Source organism: Bidens hawaiensis, unplaced genomic scaffold (assembly GCF_021521415.1).
Source record: "Bidens hawaiensis isolate Kalapana, Puna unplaced genomic scaffold, B.hawaiensis_p1.1 tig00046030_1, whole genome shotgun sequence".
In the NCBI taxonomy this organism is placed as follows: Eukaryota; Viridiplantae; Streptophyta; class Magnoliopsida; order Asterales; family Asteraceae; genus Bidens; species Bidens hawaiensis.
The window spans coordinates 1-19,628 of NW_027498187.1; the positions used below are offsets into that span (position 1 = coordinate 1).

The following is a 19,628-nucleotide window of genomic DNA, read 5'->3' on the forward strand; positions in this document are numbered from 1 at the left end:
ATCAGTAGTACAAACGATTGCTAGTGTGTGTTGCTAGAGATAACTGTAAGCTCTGCTAAAGTGTGTGTGTGAATACAAGTGTCTTCTAACTGATCAGTTATCTCAATTACTATTGAAAAGTAACAATTAACAATATTCCCTAAAATCTGCCACTCTTCAACCAACTCCTTCGACGTTCTTTGACCACGTGCTGGGAACTTCCAGTAGCGAATTATGAGGTGGACTCAGTCATAGATTCGTTATACCTAGCTATCACATCACCATTCAAACACAATTATTAGTAAACATATATTACCGAGGATCCCTGATCCTTCATAATTTGGAACATATCTCAAGGATAATCTATCCATAAGATAGTCAAGAATAACGGATCCTCAGCGTAAAATTTATGCTCTAACAATATGTTGCGGGGAGCCTTCCACAAAAATGTAAAGAGCGATGAGTTGATTTGGACCTTGACTGGAAGAGATGGAATGCCCACGTCTTGGAATTACATTTTGTCTGCGAGGAAGCTGTTCGCAAGGACTCAAAAGACTTTGGCAATCAATATTCAAAAGCAGAATCTAAAGATCGAATTTCAGACTCCGTGGCCGAACAAACAGGCAAAAGGGACGATTTCGTCAAGACTCCAACCTTCTGCAGAATCATCAAAACAATTTGATGCCAGATCTTTGATTGGCAACAAAAACAAGGCTAATTCTTCAGCGCGGGTCAACAATAACTGGAACCCATTGTTGAAGACTCCTACTGAAATCCTCACCACGGAAAACATGAATTTCAGGAAACCACAGCCACTCACAAGGAGATTGTTTCTTGATGCTAAGAAACACTGTTCGTTTCATGACGACATAGGTCCTAATACAAACGAGTGTATAGCTTTGAAAAAATGAAATTGAGGCGGCTGTGAAATCAGAAAAACTCGGACACTTGGTCAAAGGTGCAAAATCAGGGACTAGTAAAGCCCTCGCGCGAGATCACCTGGGCCCGCCCAAGAAACAAGTTAAAGAACTGAATGTCCATATGATCCAAGGTGGATACAAATTGGGAGGAAAGAGAAGAGAATTTTATGACGAAGAATGGAAAAATGAACCGATAAACTTCCCGCGGGTCAGAGGAGGACCTTGCAACAAGAACCCTCTGATAATCACTGCCCTCGTGGGCCACTATCGTTCGCATTACGTATTTTTTAATACAGGCAGCACATGTGATATAATGTACGAATAGTGCTTTGAGCAATTGGATGAGGATGACAATATGAGATTGAAACCAGTTCATGCACATGTGTCGGGGTTCGGAGGTGAAGTGATGCACCCGTGGGGGGGAGTCATATCATTCCCGGTTACTCTCAGTGACAGGACCCATTCATGAACTGAGGATGTCGAATTTCTGGTCTTACCAGTAACATCAAGCATAACATCATCCTAGGTCGTGAAGCGATTGGCGATTTTAATGCCCATCCTTCTACAGCACACGGCGCGGTGGGAGTCCCGACTCGCACTGGTGTGGCTATTATTCACATTAATCGCCATTGCTTCACGGCAGAAAGTTCAAAACCCAGCAAGGTCCAAAGCAAATTCGGCGGATCGAGCCTGAAAAATGGGTATTAAACAAGAAATTCCCGGATCAAACTGTGACGATCGGGCCCGCTATCTCTGAGATAGTGCGGACATTCTTGAAGCAGTTATTGACAAGGAACATTGACATCTTCGCATGGCAGCCCGCGGACATGACTGGTTTCCCGCGGAGGATTGCAGAAAATAAGTTGCGGGTAAACGCAGCATTTACTCCAATAGTTCAGAAGAAGCGTAAGATGGGTCCGGAACAAACCAAAGCAATGAACGAACAAGTTCGAGACCTCTTACATGCTGGAATCATTCGCCCAATCCAGTATCAGACCTGGGTCACCAATCCAGTCATTATGCCTAAAAGCAATGGGACATGGCGGATGTGCATAGATTTCAAAGATTTGAACAAGGCGTGTCCCAAAGACTGTTGTCTGTTGCCGGAAATCGATATCAAAGTTGATGTTGTAGCCCCATTCAAGTTCAAATGTTTTCTCGATGCCTACAAAGACTACCATCAGATCCGTATGGCGGTGGGCGATGAGGATAAGACAACGTTTCGCACAGACCAAGGCACATTCTGCTATAAGATGATTCCCTTTGGCTTGGAAAACGTAGGTGCTACGTATCAACGATTGATGGACGAGGCATTTAAGGAACAAATCAGTCGAAAATTGGAAGTGTATATGGATGATCTGGTGATCAAGAGCATCGAGGAAGACCAGGTGCTTCGGGATATAGAGGAAACGTTTGAGACACTCAGACAGATTAACATGAAATTGAATCCAGCCAAGTGCTCCTTAGGTATGGAAGAGGGAAAATTTTTGGGCGTCATCGTAACGGGTGCCGGCTTCAAAGCCAATCCAGAAAAGGTTCAGGCAATGGCCTGCATGCCTTCACCTTCCTCCCTCAAGGAAGTACAGACACTTAATGGAAGGCCGGTGGCATTGAACAGAATTTTAGCCAACTATGCGGCTAAGTCTTATCCGTTTGTCTCGACTTTGAGAAATTGTCTCAAGAAAGCACACTTTAAATGGACCGCGGAAGCCGAGCAAGCATTTCTGGAGGTTAAAAAGTGCTTAATGGAGTTGCCTACCCTAACAGCACCAGAGGCGGCCAAAAACCTCTGACGCTATACTTATCAGCATTTAATATCGCCATTGGGGTCGTACTACTGACGGACAGAAAGAACGTCCAAACCACAATTTATTATGTCAGTAGGACGTTGACTGGGCCGGAAACCAGATATTCAATGCTCGAAAAATTGGTTCTGGCTCTAGTCTATGCTGCCAGACGCTTTCGCAGATACTTCCATGGTCATCCTATAAATGTGCTGATAGGGTATAAACTCAAAAATGTGTTAAGTAAGCCAGAATTTTCTGGGCGATTGGCGAAATGGGCCATCGAACTGGGGAAGAATGCAATTGAGTACAAACCCAGACCAGCAATAAAAGGGAAAATACTGGCAGACTTCGTCACTGAAGTTCCGCGACACAAGGAAAAAGAATGCTTGGTTGAGCAGCAACCCCAAGTGCCTCCAAAACAAGGACAAGTTTGGTCATTGTTCACTGATGGAGCTTCCAGCAATGAGGGATCTAGAGCAGGCCTTAAGCTAGTCAACCCCGAAGGTCATGAGTTTACTTACGCTATCAAGTTAGACTTTAAAAGTACTAACAATGAGGCGAAGTATGAAGCCTTTCTGGCAGGCTTACGAATAGCCAAGAAACTTGGGGTAAGGCACTTAGAAGCGCGGGTGATTCTATGCTGATCGCGGGACAAATTAATGGAACTTATGAAGCAAAAACCAATGTAATGGCTTCATACTTGTCACAAGCAAAGTACTTGATCCTCCAATTCTCTTCATGCAAAGTAATTCATATCAAGAGAAGCAAGAACAAGTCAGCAGAAGCCCTTAGCAAGTTGGCTTCAACAAACTTTGAGCACTTGGCTAAGGACATTCGTGTTGAGATCCTAGATCGCATGTCCGTCCCGCAGAATCAAGTCCTAGTAATTCAGACAGGAGTAGAATCCTGGATGACGCCAATCATGGCCTACTTGTCATCAGGAATTTTACTAGAAGAAAAGGTCGCGGCTCGAAAGATAAGACACAAGGCCTTGAACTACCAAATGCAAGAGGGAGTATTGTACAGACGATACTTCCTCGGCCCACTTTTGAGATGCGTGGACGCCGAGGACGCGAATTACTTGATTAGGGAGGTTCATGAAAGCATTTGTGGTCTTCACGCGGGCTCGAGAATGGTCGTAGCGAAACTCATGAACGCCGAGTACTACTGGCCGGGAATGCATATGGAAGCTATCCAAGAGATAAGGAAATGTGACTCTTGTCAACGTCGTGCTCCAAATACGTTGCGACCAAAGAATGAACTTGTACCAGTAACTTCCGCTTAGCCATTCCATAAATGGGCTGTTGACATTATGGGACCTTTACAAGAAGCTCCGAGACGGGTTAATTTTTTAATCTTGGCTATTGATTCACCAAGTGGGTGCAAGCCAAACCAGTCGCATCCATTATGGCATCAAGTGTCAAGAAATTCCTTTGGGAATTCATAATTTATCGATTTTGTCTTCCGCTAGAACTTGTGAGTGACAATGGAACTCAGTTTGCGGATAGCGGGTTGCAAGAGTGGTTGAAAGAACTTCATGTTACCCAAATATACACATCTATGGCTCATCCGTAAGCCAATAGTCTGGTCGAACGGACCAACCGAACAATCAAGGAAGGGATTAAAGCAAGATTGGGCACTAAACGAACAGGCTGGGTCGATGAACTGCCCCATGTACTATGGGCCTTCTGCACCCAGAAGAATTCAAGTAATTCTGAAACACCGTTCAGTTTAACCTACGGCACTGAAGCCAAGATCCCGGCTGAAATCGGGGTTCCATCCGCACGAATTTTGATGATCAATGATAATGACAAAGAACTGCAGATGAACCTAGATCTCCTCGAAGAAAGGAGAGAGTTAACACTGATCCATGAGCATAATTATAAGCGACAATTGCAAAAATACTATGATTCGCGGGTCTAGAAGTGTTCTTTCGATGCGGGAGACTTCGTTTTCCGCAACAATGAGGCGTCTGGCCAAGAGCCTCCGGGGCAAATTGGCCCCAACTTGGGAAGGTAATTACAAGATTAAAGAAGTGCTGACCAAGGGTGGTTACAAGTTAGAAAAGTTGGACGGGACCGAGGTTCCCAGAACATGGAATGTGGCACAGTTAAAGAAGTGTTACATTTAACAAGACTTGTTATTTACTTTTCATTTTGGCCTGCATGCCTAATAGACTAGTAGAATGACATCTAATATCACAGCTTGTAATTCAGTTTGGCCTGCATGCCTAATAGACTAGCATGTAATGTACATTTTCTGGTCTGCATACCGAATGGGACTTGTGTGATTTTACAACTGGACATCACGAAATCCTTTATTGACAAATAAGAAGATCCTACAAGTACTTATATTATGAAGAATAAGACAGAGTATATCGGATGAAACAAACTTCTTATTTATGTTCAAATGGGATTACAAGATTTTAATAAGGAATACAAGGAAGACGAACATATGAAGATTACAAAAAGTTATAATTACAATGCTGCATCTTCCTCTTCTGCGTCTCCTTGATCTTCATCGTCAGTAGTAAGGAGGGCCTTCAACTGGTCAACACCATCCTCTTTCTCTGCAAGCGCGGTTATTTGACCATCGATAGCAAACTTCAAGTTATCGAATGTCTTTGTCTTCTCAGTAAGAAGTTTGGCGGTGTCCTGGCCATGCAAGGCAAATTCCTCAAGAGGTCTTTTCTCTTCTACAAATCGAAGACCTTCCTGGAAACTTGTCAGACGACCAGCCTGAGAAGAGGCAAGTAATAGCGTTGTGAGATAATTCCCAAGCTTGTCTCCCTCCCGGATGTGGGCAATAACCTAATAAAACAGATGATATAAATAAGAGCCCAAGATATGATTATTTCTCATAAAAGAATAAGAAGTAAGAAGTACCTGGGGAACGCCTTCCGCCAATAACCATCTTTTGTCCGCCTGGGCTCGGACAAGATCCATTTTGTGCCCAACACATTCCATAGCTTGCTCACTGTTCTTGGTGGCAAGAGTGACAAGGCGTTCATCCTTGGCTGTTGCCTCAGCCTTCAGAGTTTTTATAAGCTCGTCGCGTTCATCCAATCGCTGTTGGAGGGCAACTTTGGCTTCCTCAGCAATAGATCGGCAAGCTTTCTATGCTTCCAATGCCGTTTTGGCATCCGATAACTGTCGTTCAGCAGCATCAGCAGCCAGGAGGTTATCCTTGGCCTCTTTCATAGCCTCTTCGGCTTCTTTTTCCGCCTAGGCTGCTTTGTGTTCTAAGTCTTCCCACGCGTCATTCATGCCTAACCAGTCTCGACATGTTTCTTGACTGGTAGAGACGGCATTAGCCAGACAGTAGGAATAAGAGGTTAACAACTCTTGACGCGGACGTCCACATTGACGTTCCTTCTCCATAGGAGGAAGACCCCCTTGCAAGTACTCGAGGCATACATCTGCGTCTGCAAATGTTGAGTCCGAACACACAGACCAACGCGGATGATATGCCATAGGATCTTCTCCATGATGGGATGAAGAAGCCTGTGGACCGCTAGCAAAGGCGCTAAACCCTCCCTGGTCTTTAAACCGAAACGGCGCACGAAGAGGCGAAGAGATGGCGGTCTCCTTGAAATTGCCTTCTTTTTCACCCTCATTGGAAGGAGTCTCAGCAATAATAACCGGATCCTGAACAGTACTTCGACGGAGACGTTGGTGGTGGAAAAGGCGGAGTCGATCCCCTCAGATCTGAAAGATCATTAGAAGAGTTTTCTAGAAATTCTGAAAAAAATAGTATTTTTCCATCATAAGTTTATAATAAAAACAACTACCAAACTTAGAGGTATTGAAATTACCTGAAGAAACTCCTGTAGGTGCAAGTTGTTGAAGGCGATCTCCCAACTTGGTCCTTTTATGCTTCTTGATAGCGGCAGGTTTGGTTGATTGCACCATACATTTCCCAGACACTTTGGGGACATCGGCAGCAACAGCTCGATGTTCATCTTCGATGACGACATCATCAGTTGCCCGATGTTCATCATCGAGATGACATTAGCAGCTCGATGTTCATCTTCGATGGTGACATCAGCATCTTTGTAACACGCCACCTTACTAGTGGATGGATTTTGATTCCGTCTGCGGGTCAGACATACAGTCGAATGCAGGGTATTCAAAGAGTCAGTAGCACCAATGGGTAACTCTTCTTCATGGGGTGATGAATCCTCGCTAGAAGAAAGAAGAACTATCACCCCGCTAGAAGTGAGCTCATTTAGGGGGCGAGGTTTCGAAACTCCCTCGCCTTTGGCAAACATCGCCTTAGAAACCACGGGCTCCGGATGAAGAGTGGTGGAAAATAGGAAATTGTTGCAGGTGCGTTCCAGGATAGGTTCGTCCTTCGGATCAATCAGACGACGCACCATGAGACCCTCCTCATGATCTAGAAGGGTGCTGAAGATAGAATCCTTACCTGCATATGCAAAAAGAACAATCAGAACCCTAGCGGAACCCTAAAAAGTAAAAACAAACTTACTCTTGTTGGGCTTCTCGTACTATGGTTCCAAATCAGGAAACGGCCATAAAGGGCTCATCTTTGCACCTACAAAAGCTCCCTCATGTATCGATCGCATGGGGGTGACCGTAATGGTCAAGGTCGTGAACCACGGAAGGTTCACTTGGGTGGTGGCACGGACCACCGGCATTTCCAAATCCGATTTGCGATAGGTCATCGCAAACGGAACTACATCTTCTCGGATCCAAAAGAATTTTGGTTTCCACTCGTGGAGACTGCGGTACCATTCGATACCAATAACCCCTTTTCCGGTGTTGGCCCAACTGAACCACCCGCCACGGCTGGTCATCTTGTAGAAGACCGCAAACATGCCGACCGATGGCTCCAAGTCATGGGCTTGGCAACAGAATTCGAAGTGACGAATTCTCAACATCCCAAAGGGATGAACATGGGATAAGTGGACTCCGTACGTCGTCAAAATAGCCTCAATAAATTTCGTTACAGGAAATCTGAAGTTCCCTGTAGTGAAGTGATCCTCATATACGGCCATTTTCTTGGCCGGTGGATTAGTAGCAATAGAGCCAGCCGCTGGGTATTCAGGCTCCCATTCAGGCGCTAAGTCGTAAGCATTGATAATGTCGTCATAGTCCTTATTCTTAAAACTAAATACAACCTCGTCGATAGCAGGGGCACCCTTTTTGTTTCCTGCCATAAGATTATAGCAAAATGTACACAAGTTCTTAAAAAGATTAGATCGGAGGATTCAAGAATGAATTTAGGGATCTCAGATCTGGAGTTGGGGAGGAAAAGAAGAAGAATTAGAAGGAGATAAGAATGAAAATAAGTGAGAAACGACCTATTTATACACATCGCAATTAATGCGAGAGAAAAGAAGCCTGTGGAGATAGAAAACGCGGCCCAATTAGAGGGTGACCCGTCAGGCGTGAAAGAAAAAAAACAAAATATACTACAGGAAGATGTCATACACGTCTTATCAATTGTCTTGCGACAGTTCTCTTTCCGCCACGTCATCGCTTCCTTTCCACTTGCAAGTTCAAATATCTCGAAGGAAAATATCTCAAGTATGATACAATATAAGATCCACAAGATGACAAAAAGACTTCTTTTCATTCATATTAAAAGATTATTACAAAATTTGAAAAGAAATTGCATATCTAAATCTATTCTAGGGGTCATGGGCAGGAATGTCTTCCGGAGGCGTAGGTAGAGCATCCTCTGATTCTCCTTCCAAATATTCCTTCAAGTGATTCACGCCGTCACTCGCCGCCACAAACTTAGGAAGCATGACTTGCAAAGGAAATGTCAAATTGTAATATTCTTTAATACGCATGTCATATTCCTGAGCGACATCAAGTCCGTACAGGGGGTGTTCTTCAAAGGAATGACCGGCTTGAGCGTACGCCATCCCTTCATTAAAGCCTGTCACGTGGCCGGAATTGGAAGAGGCAGAGAGCAGGAAAGCAAGGCTATCTGTCAGCTATGTTCCTTCCTTAATATGTTTAATGACCTGGCAAGGAAAAAAGAGATTCATTAGCGATTGGCAACACAAAAATATTGGTACTAAGGGGAAAAAAGGGGAGAAACGTACCGCGTTAAGACCCTGACCCAACAACCATCACCGCTCCCTCTCTGCTCGTTCCGCCCGTTCCTGGAGCTCATGGAACTCGTCAGCTATTTTTTGTTTGTCATTCAAATATTCAGCTGCACGGGCTTCCGCCTCTTCACGCGCCTGCAGAAGTGAATCATAAGCGGTTTGCATATCGGCAGCCTGTTTATCCTTGAGCTTCACCTGTTCCTTATGCAACCTGGACTCCGCTTCAAGTTCCTGAATAATGGCACCTTGGCGGGTCACTTGGGCTTCCAAGGCTGAATTGGCATCAAGGGCTTTAGCCAAGTCTTCCTTCTTCCTTTGGGCTTTGTCTCGAGCAGCTTGAAGGACGGTGTTTTTCTTGTTACAAGAATCTCTCCACTGGCGAGAAGCAATAGCATGACGGTCCACTTCCGCCTTCAGAGCAATCTCGGCATCAGATAATTTCCACTTAGCAGTATTGGCTGCCAAGCGTTGCTCATTGGCTTCTTTCCTAGCCTCGTCTGTGGCTCGAGTCATCTCGCCCGATCGTTCCCCCATAGATCGCCATTCACGCAAAACTTCTTGCCCACAGGCCAGGTATTGGCTAGGGACGAATAATAGTCCATATAAAGATCATGACAGGAACAACCACGTTGATGGATCCGCTATGCTGGCGGGACACATTGATTGACAAACGTCGCACAAGTGCCCGGATCGGTGAAATGGGATCCTTTCACAATATCCCAGTTTGGGATAAACATGTGGTCATCCTCCACCAGATTAGGCTCCCCATAATAATCAAAATTTGATGCTTGGGGACGCCGGAGTAGAAGAAGAAAAATGCGGTGGTGATTGACTAGGCACGTCACGCGCCACTACTCTTTTCAACGTCCGATGGCGGACGTTGAGAATGTGAACCTTCTCCCCTACATGTCAGAAAAGGTGATGGAGAGGTCAAAGATTGTGGTGGATTTTGGTGCGAAGACTCATGGACCTTAGACGCTTCCTCGTCCACATCTGGATCCTTCCCCTTGAAACTAGAAGTATCATCAGTCCCGAATAGGTAGGCCAGAGGATCTTCAGTTTCCAGTGGAGGAAGGGGAGCCTCTTGATCTTTCTCAGGCGGTGGAGATGGCAGTTTATTGTCCTCCGGTGGTGGAGATGGTGGTTTCTCTGATGATACACTCCCGCCAATAACGACAGTTGGATCTACATACAACAAAAGCATACTTAAGTATCAATGAAAGCATAAAAGGAAAAGATATAGTTGCCACATTGACTTACCAGCCATACCCTTCATGCGTTCAGCAAGGCTGACCCTTTGCTTCTTCAGACGATGTGTCCAACGCTTCTTCGTTGCCGGACCTCCTTCGGCATCCGCATGGCTAGCACATGCGTCACTTTCCTGGGAGGATCAGAGACTCCTCTTCCGCTCCAGTTCTGCCAACAGATGCGAGATAGATGAAATCTTGAGAGCAACATCATAATCTCCTTCTTCGTGGGATGACGATTCGTCACTCGAAGAGAGAATGACGATCACCCCATCAGAAGTAAAAACATTGAGCAGATGAGGGTTAAAAATATACGCACCTGTCTAGAAGATAGCTTCCGAAGCTATCGGTTCTGCACGTACCTTGGAAGGGAAAAAAAATTGACTTCTTGTCCTTTCCAAGACGGGTAGTTCCTTCGCATCACGGATGCGTTTTCCGGGACAACCCCTATTTTCAAAAAGGGCATTCAGCATAGACACTTCACCTGAAAAACATATTACAGGAATATTAGTCAGAAGTTTCACATAAAATAAAGTTAAAAAGAAGAATAGGGCTTACGTTCGCTCACACCCATGAAGACAGGCTCCAAATCCGGGGTACGCCCATAGGCGGCTCATACCCGCCCATACTAGGGCTTCCTCTGGCATGGCCAGCATCAATGAGGGTTCCGACATCAAAGCGCGGAACCATTCCTGGCCCTCGTGTGGAGCTGTAACGAGGTCCGGTAGCGCCTCATTATCCGGACGATACACCATGGTGTCCGGAACAACGTCTTCCTAAATCCAAAAAAATTTGTTCTGCCAATCTTCAGCACCACCGACGGGGTCGATGCCGATAACCCTTTCAGATATTGGAAGGCACTTGAACCATCCAACACGGTTGACCACCCGGTAGAATACCGGGAACCGTTCAATTCAAGGTAACATCCCTTTCGCCCTACACACAAATTCGAAATGTCGAATTCGTGTAAGTGCAAGAGGATGCAATTGGGAAAGATGGATCCCGTAGGCGCTGAGCTCCTTCATGAGAAACTTGGTTATCGGAAACCGAAGATTCCCATGAGAGAAAAAGTTGGCATAGACTGCCATCTTGCCAGAAGGAGGCCTACTGGCAACCGAACCGGCAGTGAGGAACTCCGGTCCCCATTCTGGTGGAATACCGTAAGTGTAAATCAACTCTTCATACTCGGATTTATCCCAACCAACTTCCACAACATCGATGTTCGGTGTAGTAGATCTCGTTTCACTAGCCATAGGTCCAAACGTGAACGGAAAACAACGAGCAATTTTGAACAAAGTCAGCAGATTAATTGAAAGAAAAGTAGAAGAAATATTGAAACCAGACACGATAAAACTTCGAAAGGAAGATAACCTCCACTATTTATACCCATCGCAATTAATGCGATGGGAAAAGAACAGTGGAGAGAGAAAGGCGTCAGCCACTCAGCAGACGCCACGTCACGCGGGAAATTAGAAAAAGTAAAAAAAGGTACACAGTGGGGTACAGTGACAGCCGGCATAAATGTCTCGTCACATGTCCACGTGCCTGCAAATTGTCAAATTGTCTTTTTCATGGTTATCCACACCATAAAAGAAGATATTTCAAACAAGATTCAAAATTCAAAAATCCCCAAATATATCTTAAGTCCAAAATTTCACCCGCATAAAAATTTACACGGAAGAAACAATGGACTAGGGGACTTATAGAGGTAGGGTACCAAAAAGACCCAAATACCCTTTACTCGCCGGTCGGAGGGAAGCCTCTCATATGCCACCCGCGGGACAAATGGATCACCCGCATAACCTACCGAAGGAAGAACAACGTTATGTCCTAAGGACCATGCTCAGAAGCGTCCAGGCGCCCTCAAAAGTCATCCGCAGGGTGACATACCCACCCGCTAAGATGACCGGAAGACAATGCCACAGGACAGCTGTAATTAACCAATTATCTTTTAGAAGATTTACCAAGATCGTTACTTGAAGAATTCGTGACCCGTCAACCAATGAATAAAGGACAGCTGGCCAGGTTGTTATAACCGTGCATGTGGCCAGGGTTAACTCGTCCTATCATAGAGCGACACGCGTCCAGGTTGTTATACCCATGCACATGGGACGTATAGCTCAATCTATCAAATGAGGGCACGTTTCCAAACGATTACGAGAGATCTTCTAGAATGTGACAGCTGGCCCAATCATATTCCCACACTCTTTGGCTATAAATACTTCACAATCTCCTTGAGATAAGGCATTCACACCCCACCATTTACTTAAATTAGTTAAGTACTTTCTCTCCATCAGAACTGTACTTATTCTCACGCTGGAGGGTGATTACGGGAAGACCCCCCTCTTGTCCTTCCCATAACGAGCTCACGGTGCTTGTTTTGCAGGTTCTGTCACTGGACTTCCGGATATTGTGCTCATATCGTAGTTGGTTGTTATTTGTATCCTACCATGTGGACTCATTAGATCCAGGAACCGTTAAGGGGATCGGATCGGTGTTTCTTCATAATTCTTGTGTCTATTTTTAACAAATAAACCGTTCGAAACCCACCCATGTGATATCTTGTTTTATATTCATCCATAATCCTTTTCAACATTTAAAATAATATTCATTAATATATATGAGATATCGACCTCGTGTAATGAAACTTATTTTTCTTAATCAAACGACTCTATGTTTTCATATATATACATAAAATAAAATTCGACTTTAACCTGTTATAAACCGTACACGACCTTACGAGCTACAAGCATACGATGTATGTTGATTAAAAAGAGCGTCACTTATATTACTTATCGTGTAAGACAACTAATCAGAAATCAAGGTACGGATCCTAACCCCCATTGATATTATATACCTTTGGAACTTCTAATGTCTTTGACACCTCGATTTATTTGGCCGTCCGTTCGATTCATGTTTAGATTATGATTTGTTATTTGACTTGTTAGCATGCGATATATTTATTATTAAATTGTTCTCATTATCGCATGTTCCTTTGTTAAGATATGAATTGTTACTGTATAACTCAGATTATTTGTACTCTGTTACCCTGAGCACCCGCTTCCCGTGGAGTGTCCCACGGGCATAACGTTGTCGCGTCGAGTTATATTTATTATTAAACGACTCAGTTATTTCAGTTATATGATTTAGATCAGTTATATGTTATCATATATTGCTATATTGTTTGCTATTAATTATTATTTTCTTTTGAGCCTTAATATTCCGTACTGGGCATTTGGCTCATTCCGTAAACCTTTTTACCTTCAGCTTCACATGATACTTTGGGCGGGATCAAGAGAGAAGCCTAATACTTAGGAAGATGTCTGTTAATCTTATGTTATTTGAATAATTTGTATATTCGTATTTCGAACTTAGTATTTGAACTATTAGTAGTATGTACTTTTGACTCCACTGAAGTAATGGAATTATGTCTTTTGTCTTTGTATACCTCCGTACATTGTGACACGTTAGTCCATCGGGTTGGGGTGTTACAGTGTGTTATGCCAAAGACTTATGCTTTTGTATGGTGTCTCGGGGAACGCTCACGTCAAACTCTGAAGCCAGCGTGGGTACGGTTAAGACAATAGTAAAGAAATTGGTGGTTTTAAAAAGAGTTAAGTGCCATTTTAGTACATGTGGTTTGATCAACTACGCAACTTTAGTACTTTTTTGATTTTTTTCGCAACTGGCTACTCCATGTTTCAAAAACTGGCCATTTTAGTAGTTTTTCGTAACTCCGTTTAATTTGTCCGTTAAGTCAAGGGCATAATTGAGGACACTTTGGTAATTTCATTATTTACTTTATTTCTTTTCTTTTAACACCCTCCCCCCTCCCAATATGCCAGTAAACCCTAAATTACTAACCCATAACATCAATCAATCCAAACTCTAAAACCCCAGATTAAAAGCCCCTATCTCCTCCATCGATCCTCGCCGGAAAAACGTACCCAACCACCATCGCACTCGCACCCCCTTCTACTAGCCGGAAAAACGCACCACCTCATCACCGGAAAAACGTACCCAGCGTCCCAACCACTTTCGCGACCACCGTCTGCTAACCGGAAAAGCGTACCTCTTGTTCGCCGGAAAAACGCACCTCTTGTTCGACGGAAAAAACGCACCTCCTCCTCGCCGGAAAAACACAGCCAACTCTTGCTCGCCGCACCAACACTTACATCCACCATTTTTACCCACCTCCATTATCTCCATCGCCGCTGCACCATACTCGTCATCTCCATCACCGGAAAAGGCGAGTTCCTTTCGCCAGCAGTGAATTAGGGTTTTTTCAAATTTGTTTAATTTTTCCGATTTGAGCTTCGATTGAAATTGGGTTTCGTCTGATGAGGGTTTTTGTTTAGGGGTTTGGTTTGGATCCTCTGCGAGCTTCGAATATGCTGCAAAGATGCTTGACTTTGCCTTTGATTGAATCAGAGGGTTTCTTAACGGATTCAGAGCAGTTTAAGGTCAAATTAGGTGAGGGTTTTAGTGGGTAATAGATGGTGGAGGTTGAATTAATGGTGTAAGATCGGTTGTAGATTGAGAGGTGAAAGAATGAGATTAAGGTTTGGATAATATTAAAGGTGGAAGGGAAGGAGATTAAAAGAAAAAAGAAAACAAATAAAATAACTAAAGTTACCATTATACCCTTGACTTAACGGACAAATTAAACAGGGTTACGAAAAAGTACTAAAATGGCCAGTTTTTTAAACATGGAGTAGCCAGTTGCGAAAAAATCAAAAAAAGTACTAAAGTTGCGTAGTTAATCAAACCACATATACTAAAATAACATTAACTCTTTTTAAAAAAAAAAGACAAACAAAGGAAATCACCGGTAAAGGTAAAAATCAAAGTTTGTAACATGAGAAGTAAAAAAATGATGATAAACAATTGGGGTGGGGTGGATGTGGTGGTTTGGGGAGGGGGGGGGGGGAATATGCGAAAGCATAACCACATCTATGTATATTTGGTGACCTGTAATTAATCTATATCTAACTAGAGGTAAAGAAGACGATAATGGCGGCAATATCAATGACGTGGTCTCTTCCCCGAATCAACCGGTCAGTTCCCATCCCCCAAATTAGACATAGACAGACACATCTTCTATTCTATTTCCATCTTAATTCATCCATTAATCAATGATTCGATTATTTCCATCCTAATTCATCCAGTAGGTATCCAGGAGGAGGTATGGCATTTGCCACGGTTAATAAAGAAACTACGACGACGACTTTGGGAGTTAAGGTTACGCAAGGATTGGGGGATTTGCCTAAACTTGTCTTAACTTCTTCTCATGGAAGGTGCTATGTCATTTTCATTATTATTATTATTATTATTATTATTATTATTATTATTATTATTATTATTATTATTATGCATGCTGTTATTCATTGAATTGAATTGCCTTATGATTAAAATTGATGATGGTGAATTATCTGATCGTATCCATAACTATCTCTTTTTTATATTAATCTGACTTCAGTTTAACGGATATGATTATAGATTAGTGAAAGTTTTTCTTTCACTATTGCCTCCTACTTCAAGTTCATTGGGGAAAATAAATAATAAAAAGTTTATCACTTATTAGTAACCAAGATTCGTATGTTGACTCACTTAATTTTTAAAATTTAAACATATATAAAAAATATTACATTTTAAATGACTATAGTCCAATACTTGGGAAACTTAGTTACTATTGGGTGAAGTTTTCTTTTATCCATTTCAAGAATACAATTTTGATGGTGGTTTCAAACTTACAATGTATATAGATCTTGATATTTGAGATCGAATTAGCTTTTTTTCTTTCTCAGTGAGGCCGAGCTTTATTTATACGGAGGCTGTGTTACATCTTGGAAAGTCGGGAGCAAAGATCTCCTTTTTGTTAGGCCCGATGCTGTTTTCAACGGCCAGAAGCCAATAAGGTTCATTTTTGTCTTTTCGTATATGGTAAAAATGATTATTATTATTATTATTATTATTATTATTATTATCTTAAGCTTATTTTTTGATTTGGGCAAAGCGGAGGGATCCCACATTGTTTCCCACAATTTGGACCTGGCCCGATGCAACAGCATGGATTTGCAAGGAATTCCAACTGGTCAATTGTTGACTCTGAAAATGTGGATGGGTCGCCTGTCATCACTTTAGAGCTTAAGGAAAGACCGTATAGTCGTGCCATGTGGGATTACAGTTTTCAAGCATTATATAAGGTAAACCGTATTTGCTGCTATATTGAAATCCTGGTCGGGTCTGGTCTGGTCTTGTTGTCAGGTTGACCCGTGTCTAGCATTTCCGAGATCTGAGCTGCAACATGTAAATAATCTGTCAGAACTCAGAAGGTGACTCAAGCTTGATTAGTGAAACTGGGCTGGGGCTTGGGCTCGTTTATTAAACAAGCTTATTTTTAAGCTCGGCTTGATTTGAGTCTTGCACGAGCGGCTTGGCTTGTTTACACTCCTAGCCTTATCAGGCCCAATGGACCAAATCTTTATAAAGGAGGGGATCTGGGCTGACAAGCACCCTACCTATATAAAGTGGGGATTGTGGGCCAAACAATATTTTAAAGAACGGGATTTGGGCCGGATCAGGCTTGATGAGCCAAACCTTTATTAAGGAAGGGATGTGGGCCAGGGCCGGATCAGGCTCGATGGGCGAAGATTTGGGCCGGATGGGCCAAGCCATCCTAGGACCAAGCCCACACATTCATCATCAACATTCTTCTGAAACAAATATTTTGTTTGCAGATAACTCTAGACAATAAAACCCTGTCCACCGAACTGAAGATCACGAACACCGACAACAAACCATTTTCATTCACCACTGCTCTACATACATATTTCAGTGTAAGTATAATTCATAAATGTCAAATATAATAACATATTCATATGTAAAAGTTTTAAAATTTTTTATTTTGCTTTTGTGATGCAGGCTTCAGTATCCGGTGCATCGGTGAAAGGTCTAAAAGGCTGCAAAACACTCAACAAAGATCCTGACCCTAAGAACCCGATAGAGGGTAAGGAAGAAAGGTATCATAATCTTCATTTATTTGCTGTATTGTATAATAGTATTATAGATGATGGAACCGAAAATTCGTATGTAACTTTAATTGGCACGATCCAGAGACGTGGTGACTTATCCTGGATTTGTTGACTGTGTTTATCTCGATGCACCTAACGAGTTACACCTGGATAACGGTCTTGGTGATGTTATATCCATCAAGAATACAAAGTAAGTTGATGATCATCTTTACCTGTGTTTTTAGAGGTGCCAGAATGACTTTTAGCCGGCTCATTTTGTTCATTTGAGTTTTATATCCTTGTTGATCGTGTAGTTGGCCAGATGCAGTTCTATGGAACCCACATTTGACAATGGAAGCATGCTACAAAGATTTTGTTTGTGTTGAAAACGCTCAGGTAATATACAAGATGTTACTTAACGAAATGAAACCCAACCCGTTGGCCCGTTTAACTTATCTTTTGCATAATTTGCAGATTGGGAGTGTTGATCTAGAGCCGGAAAAATCATGGGTGGCTACTCAACAACTTAGTGTTGGCTGAATGAAGATATCATAGTGTTATTTGGTATCTTAAAGAGAGATTTGTGACTGCTGGACAGTGGGGCTATGAAAACATGCACGCATATCGGAATAACGAAAATAAATGATTAATTTGTTGTATAATATACATCCTTAGCAAATGTACTACTATTTTGTAATTGAAATAATATATGATTTTAAGACCAGATTAAAAGGGCTACCATTATATATATCTATACTATATATAAAGATAACTTTAAGGACCTTTTAAATTTTAAGAGGTCCAACTTTGATAGCTCATTGTATCACTTGTATTGCATGTCTTAGAGCATTCTCAATCCGTTCCCCATCTCTATCTCTATAATTACACTAAAAAACACTACATTTCTCTCTCATGCTTAATTAAATAGTATTTTTTATACATTTATCATTACAGTTTTCTCTCTCCTCTACTCACAACCAATCCAACAAATATTAAAAAATAAATATGGAAAACAATGTTTCCCCAAATTTACAAAAAATCGCTACATTTCTCTATCCACCCTATAATTTACACTCACAACCACTCATCACCCCACCCTATAATTTACAAACTTCCCTCACATATTTATAGAGAATAGGATGAGAATGCTCTTAAGATGGTTAAGAGAGTATAATGGTCTTTAAATCAATGCTCACAACAGGGTCATTTATTTTAAATTATAATTACATATTTCACCCCTTAACTATATTAAGTTTTTGTAAATTTATATAATAGTTACCGTTTCACTCCCTTAAGTTTATTAATGTGTTTGACAAGTTTATTTATTTTTCTGTTTCCTTCTATATCTATTAATATATTATGTATTAAGAAAAACTGAACGTACCATTGTGACGTGCATATTTTTGTCGATGTTTCGATATAAATTTTGTTGAATATCAAGATGCGGATTATAATGTACAAGTCATTGTTGCATCAAGGTACAAGTCTTTGAAGGGTGTAAATCTTAACTTTTTTTATTTTTAATCTTTTGGAAGTTTTATATTGCCTTATGCATACATCTTTATTCATATTTTTATTAAAATGTAGATACAAATAAATAAAAACTTAGTATAGTTAACAATTTTGAACTTAGCTTTTAAAAATATGTTATGCATTAAAATTCATATAATACTTAATGTTTAATGACGGTTAACTATTAAAAAATCTATACAAGTAAAAATATGGATCGCAAGGTCACTTGGTTTAATGTTGTATGGTATCCTAACTGTATTCCTAAGCACGCTTTTTTATTGTGGCTGATCATTAAGAATCGTTTAAAAACTCAGGATAAGGTAAGATATCGGGAGAACCGAACTGATGTCAGCCAGGTATGTCCGCTGTGTGATGTTCAACCTGATTCTCATGGTCATTTATTCTTTCGCTGCTCGCTTTCACTCAAAGTCTGGAAAGGTGTATGTGAGTTTGCTAAGATTGATTCATATTCTGATATGTGGGGGGATATCTTGGTGAAATACGAGTCTTTTGCTTCTAGTAAATCGGCGGATGTGGTTACTGCTAAACTTGTTTTAGCAGCGAGTTGCTACCTGATTTGGCAGGAAAGGAATTTAAGACTATTCAAAAATCAAAAGAGGGATTGCAGTCAGATCATTGATGCGGTAGTGGGCATTGTCAGATTAAAACTTCTCTCGAGTCGGTTTCGTTCAAGCTCAAGGAAGTGGATGGAAGTTTGGAAGCTGCCTAATGCTACATTAGAAGTCTAATGTTTTTTGTTTTCTTGTAGTTTATTGGGCTGTGTTTAGTGGGTTTTTAGGCTAGCGAGTGGTATGCCTCTCGTCTAGTTTTTGTGGTTGTGTTTTTTTGTTGCCGTTTTGATACTCTGTCATTACGCCAGTTTTTTATTTTTATTATAGCCTGGGTACAAACCCTTTTTACCCAAAAAAAATTACAAACAAAAAAAAACCTTAAAAACAACAAACAAATAAAAACTTGTGTTACGATGCAGAACCTACACAAATCAAGTGGATATCAGGTTACGACCCTGAACTTAAACCAAAATATAAATTAATCAACAAACCCGTAACAACCCAAAAATAAAAATA

At 41.7% G+C, this 19,628-nt stretch overlaps 3 protein-coding genes across 3 annotated transcripts; all 3 read left to right on the plus strand.

Annotated features, from left to right (window-relative positions):
• The first annotated feature begins 2,814 nt into the window (after positions 1-2,814).
• Positions 2,815-3,330, plus strand: LOC143596074 (uncharacterized). The gene has a single exon (XM_077074939.1). It carries the CDS (start codon positions 2,815-2,817, stop codon positions 3,328-3,330), a length of 516 nt encoding a protein of 171 aa, XP_076931054.1.
• Positions 3,331-3,374: 44 nt separating this feature from the next.
• LOC143596075 (uncharacterized) lies at positions 3,375-3,971 on the plus strand. Its single transcript, XM_077074940.1, has one exon. It carries the CDS (start codon positions 3,375-3,377, stop codon positions 3,969-3,971), a length of 597 nt encoding a protein of 198 aa, XP_076931055.1.
• Positions 3,972-15,009: 11,038 nt separating this feature from the next.
• LOC143596073 (putative glucose-6-phosphate 1-epimerase) lies at positions 15,010-17,704 on the plus strand. The gene is made up of 9 exons (XM_077074938.1): positions 15,010-15,072; positions 15,187-15,312; positions 15,823-15,933; positions 16,032-16,221; positions 16,756-16,854; positions 16,940-17,037; positions 17,132-17,239; positions 17,343-17,424; positions 17,503-17,704. The coding sequence occupies exons 1-9, from the start codon at positions 15,029-15,031 to the stop codon at positions 17,566-17,568; spliced, it is 924 nt and encodes a 307-aa protein (XP_076931053.1). The 5' UTR covers positions 15,010-15,028; the 3' UTR covers positions 17,569-17,704.
• The last annotated feature ends 1,924 nt before the right edge of the window (positions 17,705-19,628 follow it).

What these genes read in the sequence shown, in the direction of transcription:
- LOC143596074 (XM_077074939.1), top strand. Translation starts at nt 2,815, where the DNA reads ATGCTCGAAAAATTGGTTCTGGCTCTAGTCTATGCTGCCAGACGCTTT.
- LOC143596075 (XM_077074940.1), top strand. Translation starts at nt 3,375, where the DNA reads ATGGCTTCATACTTGTCACAAGCAAAGTACTTGATCCTCCAATTCTCT.
- LOC143596073 (XM_077074938.1), top strand. Translation starts at nt 15,029, where the DNA reads ATGGCGGCAATATCAATGACGTGGTCTCTTCCCCGAATCAACCG. An exon ending in TTAACTTCTTCTCATGGAAG is followed by an intron (nt 15,313 to 15,822) that starts GTGCTATGTCAT and finishes TTTCTTTCTCAG; the next exon opens with TGAGGCCGAGCTTTATTTAT. An exon ending in ATAGAGGGTAAGGAAGAAAG is followed by an intron (nt 17,038 to 17,131) that starts GTATCATAATCT and finishes GGCACGATCCAG; the next exon opens with AGACGTGGTGACTTATCCTG.